This window comes from Tetrao urogallus (genome assembly GCF_951394365.1).
Source record: "Tetrao urogallus genome assembly, chromosome: 8".
In the NCBI taxonomy this organism is placed as follows: Eukaryota; Metazoa; Chordata; class Aves; order Galliformes; family Phasianidae; genus Tetrao; species Tetrao urogallus.
In genome coordinates this window covers 32,259,682-32,278,414 of record NC_136821.1, presented here as the reverse complement: position 1 = coordinate 32,278,414, position 18,733 = coordinate 32,259,682, and the positions used below count along the sequence as shown (strand labels likewise).

At 45.3% G+C, this 18,733-nt stretch overlaps 1 protein-coding gene across 1 annotated transcript in view; it reads left to right on the top strand.

Moving 5' to 3' along the window:
* Positions 1-5,563: 5,563 nt before the first annotated feature.
* KANSL1L (KAT8 regulatory NSL complex subunit 1 like) overlaps positions 5,564-18,733 on the top strand; it is a gene marked incomplete at both ends in the record, with an annotated part of 51,679 nt that continues 38,509 nt past the window's right edge. The window contains one exon of the mRNA XM_079538911.1: positions 5,564-6,651. Within this exon, the coding sequence (XP_079395037.1) occupies positions 5,564-6,651 (1,088 nt within the window). The remainder of the gene's footprint in view (positions 6,652-18,733) is intronic.

Genomic DNA, 18,733 nt, shown 5'->3' with positions numbered 1-18,733 from the left:
TCCTAAGGAGGATTTCTAATGTTTAAATTGAAAGTTCATTAAATCTATTTGGATGACTATTCCCATGACCTGTTAGTGAAAGGAGTGTTATGGGTAACCAAATGCTCATACGTTGACTGTTTGGGATTAAATCTTGCCTCCCACAGAAACCACTTTGTGATGGATAAGTGGGAGCAGAAGCCAGTGTGAGGGGGGAGGCCGGGACCTTGTCACTGTCCATACACGGCTGCTGACTGCTGTCATCGCTGTGGGGAGGGCGATACGCGCTTCACGTCTGTGCCTTACTGTAATTGGCGTTTTGGACAAATGTAATAAAGGATTTCTGTGTGCTCGGCTGTGTCACTTCACACCTCGGTGCCGGGGAGGCGTGGGACGGCTCCGTGGGGGCGCCTGGGCGCTGCGCTTCCCGTCGAGGACTGACCGAGGTGTTTTTCCAGGCGGGGGCTGCGCGGGGCCCGGCTTAGAGCCGCTCGGTGAGCGAAAAGTGCCGGGCGGGAGCTTTCTTCCCTCAGTTTTCCGTCGGCGATCGCTCGGCGGGGTGCGGCGCGTCCCCGTCAGCACGGCGCGGCTCGGCCGGCACGAGGGCGCGCACGGCGGGCGGGTCGTCCCCGCATCCCCACCAATGGCGGTCGGCCCGGCCCCGCCCCCGGGAGCGGCAGATTGGCCGCGTCCCGCCCCTCGGCGGCGGGCAGACCCCGCCCCGGGGACGCGCCGCGCTTTAGCTGGGCGCGGACTGTTCAACCGCGGCAGTGGGAGCCGCGCCGGGCGCCGCGCCGCGCGGGGCTGGGGGCGGCGGCGCCGCTGCGGAGAAGCCGCCGGGCGGAGGCAAGCGCGGGGCGCGGCGGGGGACAGGGGACGGGACGGGGCGAGGGGGGGGGCGGCCGGCGGCGGAGAACGCGGCGCCGAGGCGCGGGGAGGGGGGAGAAGCCGCGGCCGGGCGGCGGTTAGTTCCCGCGGCGGTGGCGCCGGCGGGCGCGGGCGCGCATGCGTGAGGAGGAGAGCGTGTGGGGGCGGGGCGGCGCGGGGGGGTAACGGTCCGTGGGCGCGGGGGGCGGGGCCGCGCGGGAGGGGCAGCGTCGCCGCCCTCAGCCCTCGGCCCGGCGCCTCGGGGGCGGTGCCCGCATCGCTCCGCCTCCCGCGCGGCCCGGAGCGGGAGTTTTCAGCCGCCTCGGGCGGTGGCCGAGACTCTGGCTCGTCGTCAGCGGCGAGGAGCGAAGGAGGCGATCCTCAGTGAAAAAGTGTAAATACCGTGACGGAAGCCCCGTCGCCTGTCGGGGGGCGAGCGCTTCCTCGCTGCTCTCCGCGCTCCCGGCCGGGTAGAACGCCGGGCCGCTCCGTGGAAGCCGGCTGCGTTCGGCAGCGCGCGGTTTCTTGAGCGGCGCTGAGCGAGGGGCGCTGCGCTGTCACTGCCTGTCACTGCGCGTCGTGGGACGCCGAGGTACGAAGGCGTGAGGTCAGGTAGCGAGCTTGGCAGTGATGTGCCCTTCTCTACCGGGGGAGAAAAAACGGCTCCATGTGGAGTTGTCATAAATGAATGCTAACGAGTGTGTCCCTTTTGATGTTGTTTTTTGGTTTTTAATGATCGGAGCTGTTTGGGTGGTCTTAAACTGAGGGATCCCCCGGGGCTGTGCGGTCCTGTGTGCTGCTGGAAGCTGAGACGTCCCACGTAATCCTGTTGTGCTTGGGTTTGGTGGTTTGTTTTTTTTTTTTCCAGTCTATTAATAGAACCAAATGCTGAAACGCTTAAATGCTCCTCGTGAGCAACTGGGCTGCGTTTGAACTGAAAACAAAGGCTGCCTGCTGAGATGATTTCTTCTCTGGAAGAGCAGTCCCAGGTGTGCTAAATATGGATTTCTTCCCTTTTTCTTTCATGCTTCTAACCAGGACGTGCCCGGTGGGACCCGTATCTCCTTTGTGGCCGTGGCTGCCAACTGCTCCATCAGCAAACGCAGGCTGTGCTATTGAGCTCTTATCTCTCTTCTCAGAAATCATTACAATCCCGTAACTTTGGGGAGAGCTGGGTAAAGTTATCCCCGTGTGGCTGCCTCCTGTGGGACGCAGCTCAAAGGAGCTGCCCAAACCCAGCTCCGTGGCCCCAGCCAGCTGAGGCAGTGCCAGTCTGCCAGAGCAGCGCTTTATTTTTGTCCGGTGATAATCAGGGGCTGGCTGAGAGGAGCTGGGGCTCACAGGACGGACGGCGCTGTGCTGGGGGAAACCAGGTCTGCTGCAGGTGCCCTGTAAGGGATTTTAAATCAGCCCTCATCGGCATGAAACGCAGTACTTTTGTACATTCCTGGAACTCAGTTTTGGGTGTTTCAGCAGAGGCTGTCTGCTCCTGGTTATTTTGCTTTTTGAAATGCTTACTAGAGAAGGAATAAACATTCATATATCTGAAATACAGCTTGGTTATGTTCATCTGAAATGCGTTTGCAGGCAGAGTAGGCCCTTGAATTTGGATGCAAAAAGAAAAGAATCTCTCCTTGGTGTCCAGGTGTCTCATTAAGAACATTTCAGGTATTTGGGATGACAAAAATCATCTTCATTTACAATGACGAAGGCTGGTATGGAGCAGCCTTTGCAAACCCTCAAACAAATGGTTGTAGAAAAAGAAAGATCACAAAAAAAGCAGCCACAAGTCAAACCAACTCTCCTCCCAAGCAGAAATCCCCCCGCAAAATTATCTGCAGCACTGCGTAGCCAAAGTGGTGATGGTGTGAAGAGGGGAGAGAGTCAGAAAGCAAGAGGACTACGAACAAAATCATCAGTCTGCAGACTGGAGAAGGAATACCAGTTGTGTTTCTTGCTAGAGTGTTCCTGATCGCCTGCATGAAGGCGCTAGATTTAGACAGATCCTAGGGATGGGTAGAGAAGGTTAGAGCTGCAACATGGCACATGGAGATAGAAATAAGCAGAGCAGCAGAAGAAAAGCAAGGGTAGCTGCAGGATTAGGGGCTGGAAGTTATGTTTAGTGGTGAGAGAAGGCAGCAGGGTGTGGGTTGGGGCAAACTGCAATCCCAGGCTATATCCTGCTGGGTAATTAAGGCATTAGGGAGGATAAGCATAAAGGCACTTTGAACATCAGTCGCTATCCTGTGCGTGTCTGGTGCTTGTTTCCTATTGCCTGGTTCCTATTTTACGTCAGCTTTTCTTTTTACAGTACTTTTTAGTCTTCCAAGTGAAATATGTATAACACAGATGAAAAGCAAAACATTTGCCAGTTTCAAAATCAGAACAGCAAGAAATCCTTGAAATAGTTCACCTGTGTCAGAAAAAAAAGTCTTCCAGAATGAAAACACAAGCTTTTCCTAAAGACCAAAGCTACTTGTCATCCATACCCTTGCTTTTTTTCTTTTTTTTTTCCCCATAAGATAACAGGTCTGGCTTTGGAAACACACTTCCAATAAGGGTGGAGTGAAATTATTTTTGCTGCTTTCTGCCAAAATGAAATAAAGTGTGTCAGCATAAAAATTGTACCATTTCTGTGGAGCCAAGCACTGCACTCTACCATGGTTTTTTGTTTGTTTGTTTGGTTTTTGTGTTTTTTTTTTTTTTTTTTTTGCAGTTCATACTTTGTAAAGTCTTTTTGATGTCACTGAGATGAGAGGGACACACCTGAAGCGTCTCACATGGCTTCCTCGGGGCACAGCCATTGTGTGAAGTTAGCAAGTTACTGGATGAGGGGTTAGCTGCGAGATTTTTCTCTTTGGAAGCATTTTTCTTTACTTTTTAGCTGTACTGTAGCATAAAGCCTTTTGTCAGGTGGCTTGACTGGTGCTCTTTAGTTTAATGGTAGGGGTTTAATTTGAAGGTACTTTGATTTTTCCTTTTCTTGCCATCTTTCCCCTGAAAAGAGGGGAGAAAAAAGGTTCTGGACAAACTTAGGATGATTTGCTAATGGCATTTGTTTTGTTTTAGGAAATTTCAGGCTGTTCCAAAAAGGGATGGAGTCCTCAAAGGGAATGTTATATTGTGCTGGATGGCCTTTATCTTTTTTAGGTGTGAAATAAGTGTATCCAGTGTAACTCCTCGTTTGCTTGGGGAGCATTTGTCCCATGTATGGACATGTCCTGGTTTTCCCGAGTGACTGTCATTCTTAAAGCACTGGGTCTCTCTGCTAGGTAGGAAGAAAGTGAAAATCCTCAGGTTTTTAGTACTGTTGTTCAGGATTAGCATGAGGACTGCTGAGTTCGGACCCTGTGATGCTGGGTAGGCACTGTGCAGAGATGAGAACCTAACAGGTGATGTATACACAGAGCACAGAAAGCTGAGTACACTTCACAGAGAGTGCTAAAGCAGAAGCAGATTTGTGGTTCTTGATTTTTTGTAGTGGTCTGAGGGTTAAGGAGAAAGTATTCAGACTGGTACTTCTCAGCTCGTTATGTCAGCCTTTGATGTTTGCACCTTCAGTGTAAAGGCTGTAGTCACAAACTTTTGCACAGGGAGGTTGCTTCAGTTCCACCCAGAGACGTCTTGGAAACACGGACCTATATGGGGTCTGTGTTGGAAATTACCGAGATAGACAGTTGCTGTGTAGATTAAAGAAACTGAAGACTTGAGAAGAAGGACAGTGGAAAAACTCATAGTTTAGTTTTTAAAGCACTAGACTTGATGAGTAGCTCCTGAAGTGTTTTTTTGCGAGTCTTCTACTATTAAGTGAAATGCACATTATAACAAAATCTCTCCACCGTTCTGGATAGAAAAGTGTAGAAGTGTGTCATTATGTGTGTGTATCTGTGCACACATGCACCCATACTTGAAAACGTGTCCTTCTAGTCAGAGGGCTTCTGGTCTTGTTTTTAGTGAGGCAAGGTTAGATGACAGTTTTGAATGCTGTTTCTCAGAGTGATCGTAGAATCATACAATGGTCTGGGTTGAAAAGGAGCACAATGCTCATCTGGTTCCAACCCCCTGCTGTGTGCAGGGCCGCCAACCAGCAGACCAGGCTGCCCAGAGCCACATCCAGCCTGGCCTTGAATGCCTGCAGGGATGGGGCATCCACAGCCTCCTTGGGCAACCTGTTCCAGTGCCTCACCACCCTCTGGGTGGAAAAACTTCCTCCTCATATCCAACCTAAACCTCCCCTGTCTCAGTTGAAGACTATTCCCCCTTGTCCTATCACTATCCACCCTCATAAACAGCCATTCCCCCTCCTGTTTATACGTTCCCTTCAAGTATTGGAAGGCCACAATGAGGTCTCCCCGGAGCCTTCTCTTCTCCAAGCTAAAAAAGCCCTGTTCCCTCAACTTATCCTTTCTGATAGGATCAGAAATGCAAGGAGGTCTGAACACTTACTCCTCTGAGAGGTGAATGCTTTCATTGCACATGGAACAACTTCTGTATGTATTAAAGAAAGACTAGCATTCTTAGTTGCTTTGGAGTTGTGTAATGTGTCTGTAGTCTTTAGATCATGTCCTTTTATATGATGTCTTTGATGAATGTTTAAATGCTGAAAGAATGAAATACCTGACAGAGTTGTTGTATTTGTATCACGTCATGAAAATGAGAAAATTGACATGGCCCATGTTGTTTTCAGGTTTGCTGTAAACTGCCTACAGTAGCTATAATGACACCAGCCCTCAGAGAGGCAGCAACAAAAGGTCATGGTATCCACTTGTCACCTTCTTTGTCCTCTAGAGCTATGGAGTCTGATACAACTTTGTGCATGGAAAATTCCAGAGCGGTGGAAGAGAAGATAAAAGAGGACTCCATCGCACGGATTACTTGCTCAGTCCTGGGGTTCCCCACTGCTGAGCCCAGCCTCAGGAATAATATCTTCAGTGTGCAGCATTTCGCTTCCCCACCATCCTCCAAGCACTATCAGTCTGTCTTGTTAATGAGTACGAATTCTGCGTTTAGCAGCAAAACCGGTAAGCAAATGAAATCGGGAGAGCCTGACTGCTCCAGGATGAGAAATGCATTGCATAATGGCACCGACGCATCGTTTGGTCAGATCAGTCATTCAGGACCTGAGGAACAGGTCAAAGGGGAAGCTTTTTCTGAGACCACATCTCCAAATTTGGCAGAAACGCAAAGACTTTTGGATTCAAATGTAACTGAATCCGGCAACGCAGAAGAAATGCGGCTCTTAAATGATAAGTGGTACAAGAAGAATGGTTTTTTGGGTAGGGCTCTGGGAGTCTGCACTGAAACAATAAAAGGGGATTTATTACACCAAATTCTTCACGGGCCTTCAGAAGGGATTTTGAGCTGCACCCGGGAGGAGATGTATGCTCGCTTACTCCAGTGTGTCACTAAGCAACAAATGGAGATCAGCCGCGCCAAAAGAACTCAGAAACGTTTACAAATGCTCCTGGCAAAGCATGTTATCAAACACTGTGATCAGCAGCTGAAGTGCTTCGTAAAACATCAGCTTCAAAGAATGAAGGTTTTACACAAGCCAGGCAGGTTTTCGAGCAGTAGCTCCCTCAGGTGTGCGGAAGGTTGGCCAGAAAACACTGCAGCTACTTTGGAAAGTAGTTCGAGTGCGGATGTACAGAATGGAGTTTGTGTTGCACCAGGGGAAATCCGGGGGTTTGCGCTTTCTGCTGGAGGGCTGCTGTCTCGTGTGGAAAAGGATCTGGACTCCGATGCAACGTGTAGCAGCTCAGATGAAGACTATGATGAACAGACTGTAAGAACAGCTGTGGAAGCGTAAGTGTTAAATTCCTGCTTAGACTCATGTGCTTCATGCTTATAAATCAAGCTGGAGGGGTGTAGACCTGCAAATTCCTTCTTGTCTAAGTAACCTCGCTCTGTAGGTAGTCCTCCTGAAATCAGCAGGACTGCCTATGTGAGCTAGGCTTGGCAGGATCCACGCAGAAAGTAAGAACTTTTAACTGTACGGGGCTTAAGCAGCAGTTATGTTACTGCAGAGAGCGGGATGTTGTACTGTGCTGAATCAAGCGTGCATCACGTTAACACTGCTAATTATTCAATACTTGGATTATGCTGTAAATCACAATAGGTAGTGATAGCAGTGCAGTAAATGATACTTGTGGCTAGTATCAAACTAAATTATGGAGAGATAGTCAATGTTACAGTCTTGAAATCCATTATTAGGTGATTAAGTATAAGCATCAGTGCAGATGCCAAGCTGTATTTGAGGGATGTATATTGAAAAAGTCTTCTACTTTGAACTATAATTTTTAAATGCTGATTTACTTGATGAGTTGTTCTTTGTTGTTTTGAAATTTGAGGGATCGTTTTTGTTGTTTCTGGTATCTTTTTCAAGAAGTACCAGAGCACAGCTAATACAATTAGCTAATACTGCAGTTCTGTGTGTCTCTTACATTGTCAGAGAACCTGTCAATACACATTATCATAGCTTTGTGAATCGGCCATGGGTAAGACAAGTGGGCTGTAAAATTGTCCCAGGAATGGTGATGGAAATACAGCCTCTTATTTTGTTATTTCTTATTTGACTATGCTGTCAACACAGTATCTCCTGTTGAGAAATTGTAGAAAGCATTGAAAGCACAGCTTCTTTCCTTTTCGGGCAGGTGAAGAGGAGGAGGAGCACCTCCGAAGGTCTGTAAAGATGACTTTATAGCAGCAGCATCTCTAGTGCTTGAAGTCAAGACTGTTTTTGTTTTCCTCATCTCCTAATACAGTCCCTGCTTTCGGGGACTTTCTGAAAAGCACCGACTGACACTAGTATTGATGGAAAAATAAATATTAAAAAAAAAACAAACGCAAATCGTAGTCTCTTTCTTCAACAGCACAGTGTTCAGAACAAGTCAAGGAAGCCTCATCTTCCATTAAACAGCTGTGCCGTGTTATGTGTTTACAGCTTCTGTTATGAAAGCTTGAGTGCAACGTGGTTCTGTCAAATCACTGCTGCAGTTGGTTGAACTCTGTAGAGCTGGAAAACAGGAGAAGAGTTTTTCATTTTCTTTTGCATATTGTCAAAATGGTAAACACCACATCAGAGACCAGCCCAGAGCATTATGTGTTGCCAGCTGTTACCATCAACTCAAATATTTTAGTCTGCAAAAATACTCTTCTCCTTTTGAAATATTCTAATGAAGAACCAGCATCTCTAGCTCTTAACAGTGTTGGAGATGGAACGTTCCTCTCCTGGCTGATACGTTTGAACTTCTGAGTAATACCTTTCCCTCCAGGATTCTTATCTTGTTATTACATGAACTGAGCAGGGAAAACTGATGTGAAATTCTGATACTTTGAGAGTAGCTGATAATAAACTTGGATTGAAGTTCAGTGTGAGGGTTGTCTCTTTTCCTCTTGCAAGGGACAGTCCAGTTTCTCATACTGCCAGTCCTTCAGCTTAATTTCTTCTTGTAGCCTTCAAATTAGTGAAGTTATCTTTCCACGTAGGGGTTATTCAGTTTGTTTTGTTGTGCTAACAGAAAAGTCCACAGAGCATTATTAAGGACACAGCACCACCTTTGGCTTGGGAAATCCCCAGGCTGCCTGGAAGGCGGGGGAATATTCTGGAGAAACTTAGCTCTGTGTTGCCCCGTTGCAAGACTGTTACCTTGGCTGCTGCTAGGAGGCAGGAGACCTGCTAGGTGTCTCTTACTCAGTGCAAACTCCTTTCTTTTTTTCCCCCCTCTTTTTTATGTTCTTATGGTTAAAAGCAGTCAAGCAGCAGCAATGGCTTGTTGGTAGTGTGTGTTAGCAGAGGCTTTGCTGCCTTGCCAGCATGAAAGTCACTGCGTTTGAACTGTGCTGCTGGACCAGCAAGTGCAGAGTTAAAGCACCACCTAATTTAAGCTGGAGACTTTTGTCTGTGTGCATAGGTTGAGTCAGTGCCTGAATTAACACTGCACTGGGGATGGGCTGTATCTCATCTGAACTTATCACTATCTTATGCTTGGGATGGCTTTCTTTGTTCTCCGCCTTCCGAAAGATTTGTCTTAGTGGCTAACAGACTGCACTTCCTTTGGGTGGCAAAGGTCTGCCAGTTGTTCAGCTGGGCGGCTGTTGAGATTTGCTTTTATTTCTGCGTTACCACTTTAAGATTCTCTTGATTGCCTTTCAGCTGGACAAGAAAACAAAACAAAGTTAGCTTCCATTTTTACTTTTGCTAAGTGGATTTATGTTGCTTTGAAATGCTTTTCTCTCCCAGGGAATTGGTTCTTAGTGCTTTCCAGAAATAATGTGATTATATGGTGAGAGAATGCTCATTTCCTCGCTTTGCACTGTTATTTCTCATAGTGAAGACTTTCACTGTTGTGGAAGCACTCCTCCTCCCGTAATATTCTAGATGTTAAAAGGCCCTACTAATGCACTGTGAATGGGGAAAATCTTTGGGTTCTACCTGTATCACAAAATATGGATTGCACTTAACTCGAGGAAATGAACGTGCAAGTGGCTGGCCTTAGCTGCATCCTTCGTAGCTTGCTACATCAACCCAGTGTGCAAGGGGGGAGGAGCTTCCCATTCATAGGTTTATCTGAGCCCAGCCTGCTTCCATTACAGGAGGGGGAAGATCTGATTCCAGCCCCAGTTTTTCACAATAAGAAAAAAATCTGGAGCTACTTTTAGCTCTTTGAACACATTCATTCCCATTATCCTGGAAAGAGTTTTGTCCGGTGAGTGCTGACATAAGCTCTTCTGAGCTGTATCTCAATGCTCTGTGACTCAAGTCAGATTCTCTTTATCCATCTATTTCAGTACCCATGTTGTTCAGTTGCAAATAGCCGTTACAAGATACTTACAGCATTGTTCATCCCCTGTGCATTACACAGGTGCTGTCCTCAGACTAGGGATCTTCAGTGTGCTCATGGGCAGAGAGCTGTTTTAGTTGGCGAGTCACTGTGCTCCGATTTCTAGAGTAATCGGAAAGCCCTGTTCCATTTCTTAATCAAAACACATTTGTTCTTTGAGTATTTGTCAAGGAGAAGCATGAAGGAATGGTTGGCTCATTGCAGTTCTGACGTCTTGCTTCTGGTGTACAGCTCAGCAATGTCTTCAGCTCATCACAGCTTTTGTGAAAGGTTTCTTTGGCAGTGCAGCAAACTTTCATAAGCATTCTCTAGTATTTTCTTGTACCATTCCTTCCTCGGGGGTGAGAAGTCCCTCGAGATGCTACGTTGAGGATATGGTGGTACTTCTTCCTGCTTTAATTAAGACAGAACTCATGTGCCAGTCACTATCTCTGTGTCAGGTATGATAACCAAAGTACCAAAGTGAATGCAGGACCCACTGAGATGTCACAGAGCTGGGTGTCAGCAGTTCCCTTGGGAATTCACAGCCCACATCCACCACCTGAAGTGCAGTGCAGACAACACTGCATTCCAGTTGGAACTGCTCGGTCTTCCTTTGAGGTTCACGAAGATGAAAGATTACCTGTAGAAATCATGTCAAATGGGATGACTTTTGGGGGATGTCAACTTCAAGTATTTTCAACAGCACACCTCTGCTCAGGGAGCTAGGTAACATTTCTTTCTGGGGCAGCCTTGCATCCTTATTGTATTTCCTGTGCGTTCCTGATGTGCCTAGAGGTTCTGACTGTTCACAACATACCACAAAAAAGCCAGATGCGGTTATTTGGGAAACTTTTACACTTTCACAGTACTGACTGTTGTTTTTTTTTTTCCTTCCAAATGCACTGAGTGATCTTCCAAAATCAGAAGATCTATCGCTGGCTTTCTTTAAAGACACAGCTGCTCACTTCATCAAATAGCAACGTCTGTACCTAATTGATTAGAGAGAAAGGCTTCTTATAACAGAACTTGTGTGCAAAACAAGTTCTATCTGCCTCCTTGCGAGAAGTCCTGGGCCCTGTTTCTCCAATCCTCCTTCCCCCATCTGAATGAAACCTTTTTGCATCACTTGGTGGGATTTTTTTCCTTCAGAAATATTTTCATGCTTTTCCTCTGAATTTTGAAAGACACATTTTACTGATTATCTTCCAGCAACCTCATGCCTGACGAAGTAATATTTGAAGCGCTGCTGTATTTTTCCATGCCCGTGGGCTTTATTGTGCCTGGAATCTTTTATAATGAATGTGAAGAGATATGAAGGGGAAAAAAAAAAAAAGAAGCAAAACCAAGACTTAGTCTTTTTTTTCTCCCTTAGATTTCTAGTTGGGGAGAGAAAGATTAGAAATCTGCTTTTAGTATAAATACTTGGCACGGAGGGGAGCAATAAGGCGGAGAGAATAGAAGAAGGAAGAAAATATTATGACTAGTATCTGCAGTTCGGATCTGTTTGTTCTAGATTATTTTCCAGTTTTCCTAGCAGTTTTTCCCATGGCTAATTGAGCAATGTCAGTGCAGTTCTGCAGGCCTCACAACAGAAGGCACTGCTTGGGGGCTGGGGCTTTTTGCCCATCTTTCAGCCACATTATGAGGAGAAACTGTTCGTTTTTGCAAGAAGTCCTAATTTTCCACTCTGAGCTGTAATTTCATTTCAAAGCTGATAAGAGAACCGAATTCAGGTTTTGAGAAAGGGAGGAAGAGAGTCTGCCAGCAGTGCTGTTCTCCATTTCTCTTAACCACAAAACCCTAACTGTTTCTAGTTTTTAAGACCTTTTTGTTATATGAGTAAGGGAAATGTCTTATTTGCATAAAAGATTAGTGTGACGACCTTTAAAGACGTGTGAATTCATAGGTGCTGATTTTAACAAGTTTTAGGCATTGCTTTTTCATGAATTCCATTCCCTGGATTCTTGGCTCCCGTCACTGCATGTGGGAGGAGAATTGTGTGCAGGGAATCATAGAAAGGCTTGCTCTACATTACCTTCTGTTTTCATTCGAGGGATGCGGGTGTTATTTCAGAATATATTCGACCTCACTTGATGGGATTTCTGTAAGGGAGATCGACAACTTCTTTAGGGTCACAGTGCATGTACTGTTTTCTCTGTAGATATCTGATACACAGCAACAAGGACTTGGTTTTGAGCAAGACTTCCTTCTTGCAATACCAGAGCAACGCTGTTGTGAATGAGAATCCTGATTTCTAACCTGTAATTACATCAGTATTTCTGCAGCTGCTGAAAGCCAACTGGAAGGTTGTGAGGAAAGGCAGCAAGTTGGACAAGTTGTAACGTGCAAGAGAGCCTCAGAGCTGGAATGGCAGAGCTTCTGAATTAAATAAGTGTTGAATGCATATGAAATAAAAACTTGGCGGTATTCTTCCAAATGACAGTTTAATGCACTGTCAACACAGCATAGTAGAATAGAGACTCTAATAATTAGACACATGTATATACATGATAAGCTCACACACTTAATGACATGGTAGATGCCGAAGCACTTGGTGCCTGATGAGATCTGCTCTTTAAGCTGGGTTTTACAGCCAGCTTTTATCCTTCTGCTAAGCTGTGAAATGTGTTTTCATGGAAAGATTTGTTTACAATCAACAAGAAAGCGTGTGTGTAACATCTTGAAAAGTGAGGGCGTTATGATTGCGTTTTGCAGGTAACTGATTCCTTAAGAATCTACTTCAAAGGGACGCAACCGGATCCCTTGAAAGTCTGCATACATGGGCCTTGAGACAGGAAATCATTTAAGTGCTTTCCTTTTCACATGAAATAAAAAGTGTGCTTAAGGGCTTCCCAAAATAGGAATGCTCTCCTGTAATGGGCTTTCATTCATACTGCTAAATATGGGTGAGGAATGTAACTTAAGATATCAGATTTAAACATACTGACCTGTCTTCTTTTTTTTTTTTTTTTCTTTTTTAATTAGAGCTGAAATAACTGTAAATTATTTTCAACCAAACAATTTAGCTACCTGCTGTGGGCAAGAGAGTACTGTGCTACAAATTAAAATTAATATAGTTCCAATTAACAAATTTCTAATTATTGCATCTGCTGTTGAAAGAAGTATAAACGCAGGCATGTATGGAGATGGATGCTTTGTAACCTCCTCCTCCTCTCAGCCAGAGGGCAGGCAGGGTAACAATGGAATTCAGCAGAACTCCATGCCAGGCTTCTACCAAACACCCAAACCAGGAAGGCTGTCCTGTTCAACCACACATTTATGGCTGTTGGCCCCTTGTCCCTGCAGTCCCTGGTACTGCACGCACTTACAAACCAGAGTTGGTGCCACGGGCACGCAGCCCCTGCCTACTTCTTCCTGAGAGTGTAGGTGCAAGTCTGGGGCCCAGCTTCAGGGGTGGCAGGGCAGCACTGACAGCGCTGCTTGTATGCTGTAACGTTCCACTGTACGTATCTTTAAAGGTTTATATTGTAAGCTCTGTCTTACTTTATGTTGGTCGTGGGATGCAAACATAGCGTTGCTTTCTTGAGCTCTCTTTTCAAGGGCAGTTGTGTAATGCTTACAGGGGATTTCTAGGCTCGTGTTCCCAGCGTTTTGTTGTTAGTCTATTGATGTGCCATTTCAAAGGCAAGAAAACCTGTTTCCAGGCAGCCCTGATATTCCTGAGCTGGTTTGTTTTTATTTTTTATTGCCTTTGCACCTTAGCGCTGCCTGCTGCTCTGCTTCGTGCTGCTTTGAGTGAAATTATGTGAAGGAAGCTGAAGTGCCTGGGCAGCTGATGGAAACTGACAAACATTTTAAAATGTTTTGAGCAAGTAACATTTGCAGATTTGCATTCTGCAGGGGTTTTTATTACTGTTAAAAGGTGAAAGGGTGCTGATTGTTTTCTTTTTGCGGGTTTTTCTTTTTGAGCAGTTAATATTCTAACTGACTGCGCCTCCACCAGCCAGGTTGGCCTTTTATCATTAACATCTGTTAAGAATGACATAAACAGAACTGAAGAGGAAAAACACCTACCAGAACTGCTATGAACTGCTGGAGCTCAGACAGCAGTGCTTTACCACGCTGAATTTGTTGCCTTTGCTGAGCCCTGGACGAACAATTCAGTGCAAGTGTAACAACTGTATTGTCTCTATTGTAAAACCTACAGTAATGATGGGGTGCAGGAGCCCCGTAGCTGCCAAATAGTGGCCATGGCATCTCCTCAGATCGGAAGATGTAATTTCTCAGATAGGGGAGCATACAGAGCTTCAGCGTCAAATTCTTATTAAATGTCTTCTACTCTGTTCACGCAGAGAAATTTTCTGTTCCTTATATTTTCAGTTATCTTCTACAGCTGATTGTGACTGATAACTTTAGGAATTATTGCTTGAAATCCTGGGGCCTCATGACTCGTTTGACTTCACCTGGATGAAGGTTTCCAGTTAGGGAAGGCAAGATACGTGTTATGAATTAGTACCAACACATGTCATTGGGTGCAGTTCTGAAAGTATTAAATGGCAACGGCATGTCAGGGATGGTGGGACCAGGTGTGGGTGCCAGGCGTTACGATAAGCAGTTGCTGATGTCCGTAGATGACAGGGAGAGCTGCCGCCCATCTGCTCTGAAGCCGTGTAGTGTTTCAGGGGAAAATCTCTGCCAGGTAAAACTCCCGATGAACACCGAAGAAGATAACAAGCCTGAATGACCCGATAGCAGGCGTTGGCAGAGATTTTGGTGTAACTCTTGAGTACCAGAGAGCCTCCTCAATGACTTTCTGGCCTGGTTTGGTGCCAGCTCTCACAAAACAGTTGGGTATTGCTCTCCACACTCAGTCTGCAGTGACTGCTCCCGTGCGATCTGAGCGGAGGCTTACTTTGAACTGTCAGGGTGAGCAGTGTTCTGTTGTGTAGCACTGCTTGGCTGTGATACCAGAGGATTCTATTTGTTGCCATTTGTTTGAGTCTTGTTTACACTCTGGAATGCGTGGAAGAGATGTTGTTCATGAAGCAGCACTTGCTGCTTTTTCAGTTATGTGGTTATTACGGGTTTAGCAGTGAACTGGTCGAGGGGAGTTAATACTTCAACAGCAACTGAAGTTAGTTCTCTCTGAAAATAAACATGAAGTAGGCGTGCTGGAAGAATTAGACCTTGAGAAAGCTTGTGCAGGTCGTTTCATAGTTGGACACGCAGAGCACCAGAGTGCTGCTGAGCTCTATGTCAGACTGTGCCATGTGGGGAACGTGAAATGTTTGGGGGTTTTGTACAATTGAGTGAGCTGTCCCAGGAGAGTCAGGAGATGTATGATTATTTCCAGTGTGTGTTGTGTCTCATGTATTTCATCATGAGTCACACGATGTCTGGATAGGATTTAAGGATCAGGAGAATATTTTGATGGTTTGTTTTTCAATTTCCAGACTCGAGTCTTTCATCAAAGTGATGAACTTCTACTGTTGTTTTCATTGACTCCCTCCAAGGAAGGTGATGAGCTGTTTATCCTGAGGATAATTAATCTGCAGTTGATGAGCTGATCCTTTCTCCCATATACGTCAGTGTCACATGATTGGCATCGAGTGTCTGGTAGCACAGGAGTTGCCACTAGAGGAGAAGCAGCAGGCATGGCTGCAGTCAGGATCACTGCATTGCTCTGGGACTAAATCACCTGCAAACTTGATACCAGAACAACGTGGGAATAAATTGAAGGGGGCATGGCATGATAGAAAGCACAAGTGGAAATACAAGTGTCAGGAGCAGCTGCCATTCTTATGTTTAATGAAGAATTTTTGAGTTGGAGTTACTCCCACTCACGCAATGTGAATGCCTTGCTCCCTATCTTGTCCTTGTCAAAGAACGTTGTAACTTGAAAATTCTGATTTTCTTTGGAACAAAGCTTTAGGAAGGAGACTGTACTATGGGTTGGCAAGTTCTGGAGTCATGGTGTGGGTCTGCTGCAAGCATCCTCCTTTCCTGTTCGGTAGGAAGCATCCTGTCTTTTTCCTTTCAGGCATGTCATGGCAGGGGCACATTATATGTTCTCACTCAAAAGCACGAGGCTAGCAGGCTCCATTTCATGTTAATTCTCAGGATGTAACATACGTGTGGAACTTAACTATCAATCCCGGACTCTATGGGTTTTTGTGCATTTAAGACATCACTATGTTACCTTTCACTAGTTATGAGCTGTTACTCAGGCTCCTTATTTTGTTTGCTTATAAAAATAAAACACATCTAAGAGATTTAAATTCTTCCCCTTTTTCTTCCCTGTAAATAACCAAAAAAAAAAAACCAAACCCAAAACCATGCGATACCCAAACAGCAGTGTGTGCCCAGCACAGCAGTGTTGTTCTGGCTATGTCCTCTTTGCACTCAGGTTGCCCAGGTTTGTTCTTTGTGACAGACTGATCTTCGCTGCTGGAAAACAAATCTCGCCTTCATCTTCATGAAGGCTCTGGTAGAACAAAACACTTCTCAAAGTCCTGTTGCTTTTCTGCAGTGTTGGTCTGCTTATGCAAACACATCATCTGTTCTTGTCTCTCATTCCTTTTTTTTGGGAGAAAGGGAGGAGAGTTGAGGTTTGTAAGGAGCTGAGAGGAAGGATTCATAGCCTGGAGAATTCCTCCATATATTCTGTCTATAGATTACAACTAACAACTTTTTTCAGTTCTACTGATAGTGTTGCTTAGTGCTCATCAGTTGCCTGTTCAATCTTACTGGGGTGGTGCATTACAACTTCAGAGTTACATTTTTGATCATAGTTTGTCTTTCTGCATTTGTGCCTGTTCTCTCCGTGATTTGTTCTACTGCGTGTCTTCTTGTGTTGCAAGTTGGGCAGGATTGACCTCCTGCAGTTCAACCAAAACAGCAGAAATGCCAGCCACAGATGATACCTCTGATTCAATTCCAGCTTGTTTTTCTAGGGAAATTCACATGAGATGCTTTATTTCTGCAAAATGAGTATTACCCTGTTTCTTCCTATTCTCGTGGCCCTGAAGGAATGCAGGAGATCACCTCCAGATCCAGAGTCATCCCAAGAGCAGGACACTTACACGCAGATAAATATTTCACAGTACTCCGGCACTGACCTTAGAATTTAGAAGCCTTTGGAAATGTGATGCATGTATTGAACTGCTGGCAGAATTCAGAATTCCTGTGAGGGATGTATGATGTCAAAGGCATGCAAACCAAGTTGAGATGCTGTGCATGCAGGAAATGGGACAGCCCCTTTTTTTCTTGTCTCAATCCTAGCTGTTCTACTGTAGCTCCTGCCTGACTTCCTCCTTCACTAAAAGTCCTTGTGATGTTTGTAACCTTTGTGGGCTTGTTTTCCTTCTCTGTGTCTGCAGTATTAATGAGTTCACTGGTACCATCTTAAAACGGCGTTCTCCATCCACTAAATCTACAAAGTGAAAGAAGGACGCTAGTGTTTCATTATCATAGTGTGTGAAAAGCATTCAGTAATCTCCTCCTGTTCATAAAAAGATCACAGAATCACAGAATTCTTAGAGTTGGAAGGGACCTTTACAGGTCATCTCATCCGACTCCCCTGCAGTGAACAGGGACAACACTGCTAGATCAGGTTTCCCAGGGATCCAGCCTCGCCTTGAAAGCCTCCAGGCCTTGTCCTCTCTGTGCTGAACAGCCCCAGCTCTCAGCCTGTCCTTGTAGGAGAGGTGTTCCATCCCTGGAATGGACGCTCCTTCCAGAAGGATCTGCTCCGTGATCTTTCCTGGCACAGACGTGAGACTGACAGGTCAATAGTTCCCAGAGTCATCCTTTTTACCCTTCTTAAAAATGCATGTGATGTTGCCTATTTTCCAGTCACCAATGCCCCACAAGTACTTGTTGCCTCATCTATTTACTGAGTGAATGTTGGGCTGTACCTTACAAAGTAATAGGAATTAGAGACTTATCAATTAAAAAATTATGTTGGGTTACCATATTATTTTGCACTGACACTGGGCATGGGGTGGCAGAGGTGCAGGCAGGGAAGAGAGGCTGAAATCACTTCCTTTGGTGTGAGCCTGGTCTGGGAACGTCTGTGCTTAGTTTGGTGGGAAGCCGTCCTTCCAGAGGAGCCTAAGGACATTGTTATTACAGAGCAATTAAACTAGCAGAGTTTAATTACATACATACTTCTACTTTAAGGCCGTAAGAAATACGCAGTATGCTAGAAAGCAGGAAAAACATTTACATAATGTATTTAACAGCACATGCAGTTAATTCAAGATTTAATATTGTGCTGGAGACAAAAAAACCGTATGTAAACACATATTTGAAAAATAACTCGTGATGCAACTCTGGAGAGGATTTTTTTAATAATGTACAGATACGATTTCTTCATCTTCAGGTTGGAAGAATGGTTGTTCTGTTGTAGGCTGGCTATCTGAGTATGGATTCCCACACACTCTGATTTCATACCATGTATGTGACGTATGGCCACCTGCAGTCCTTCTCATTCCCTTTCGTTTCCCAGCTGTGTGGGCAGGTGTTGGGGTTTTTGGCTTCTCATCTATACCCCTCTCTGTGGTCTGTTTTAGAATATACCCTTCACCAGAGACTTTTCCATCCAGCATCAATGTGATCTACATTCTTGCACCTGGTCTTCTTATTGTCCTGCTTTCGTGGAGTTATTTTCTGATTAAGATGTGGGGACAAATTGAAAGACAATTAGTAGTAAAAGGTGGAAAATTATGTATTTTAAATGTAATCTACCAGAGGCTGTATCTGCTGTTCCTACTTACGGCAGCTGAAGGAGACTGAACGTTCAGAGATTTTGAGTAATGTTTTGTATCCTTTTGCATGAAAATACCAGAATTCATTGTTGAGATAGTCAGCACACAGTTCTGCATGAAGATGTGCAGTGCTCCTGTAAGAACCTGCTTCTAGATTCTGGTGTTTGTCTTTTTTTGTTTCTTTTGTGATACTTCCATGTTCTTTATTGGCAGGGGAACAAGGACTCACGTAGTCAGCCTGTGTAAAACTTGCCGTGTAGTGTCATGCAGCTCGGTTCAGACCGAGCAGTTTATCCCAATAACTTGTTGGATTTGAAGCACTTCTTTTCCAGT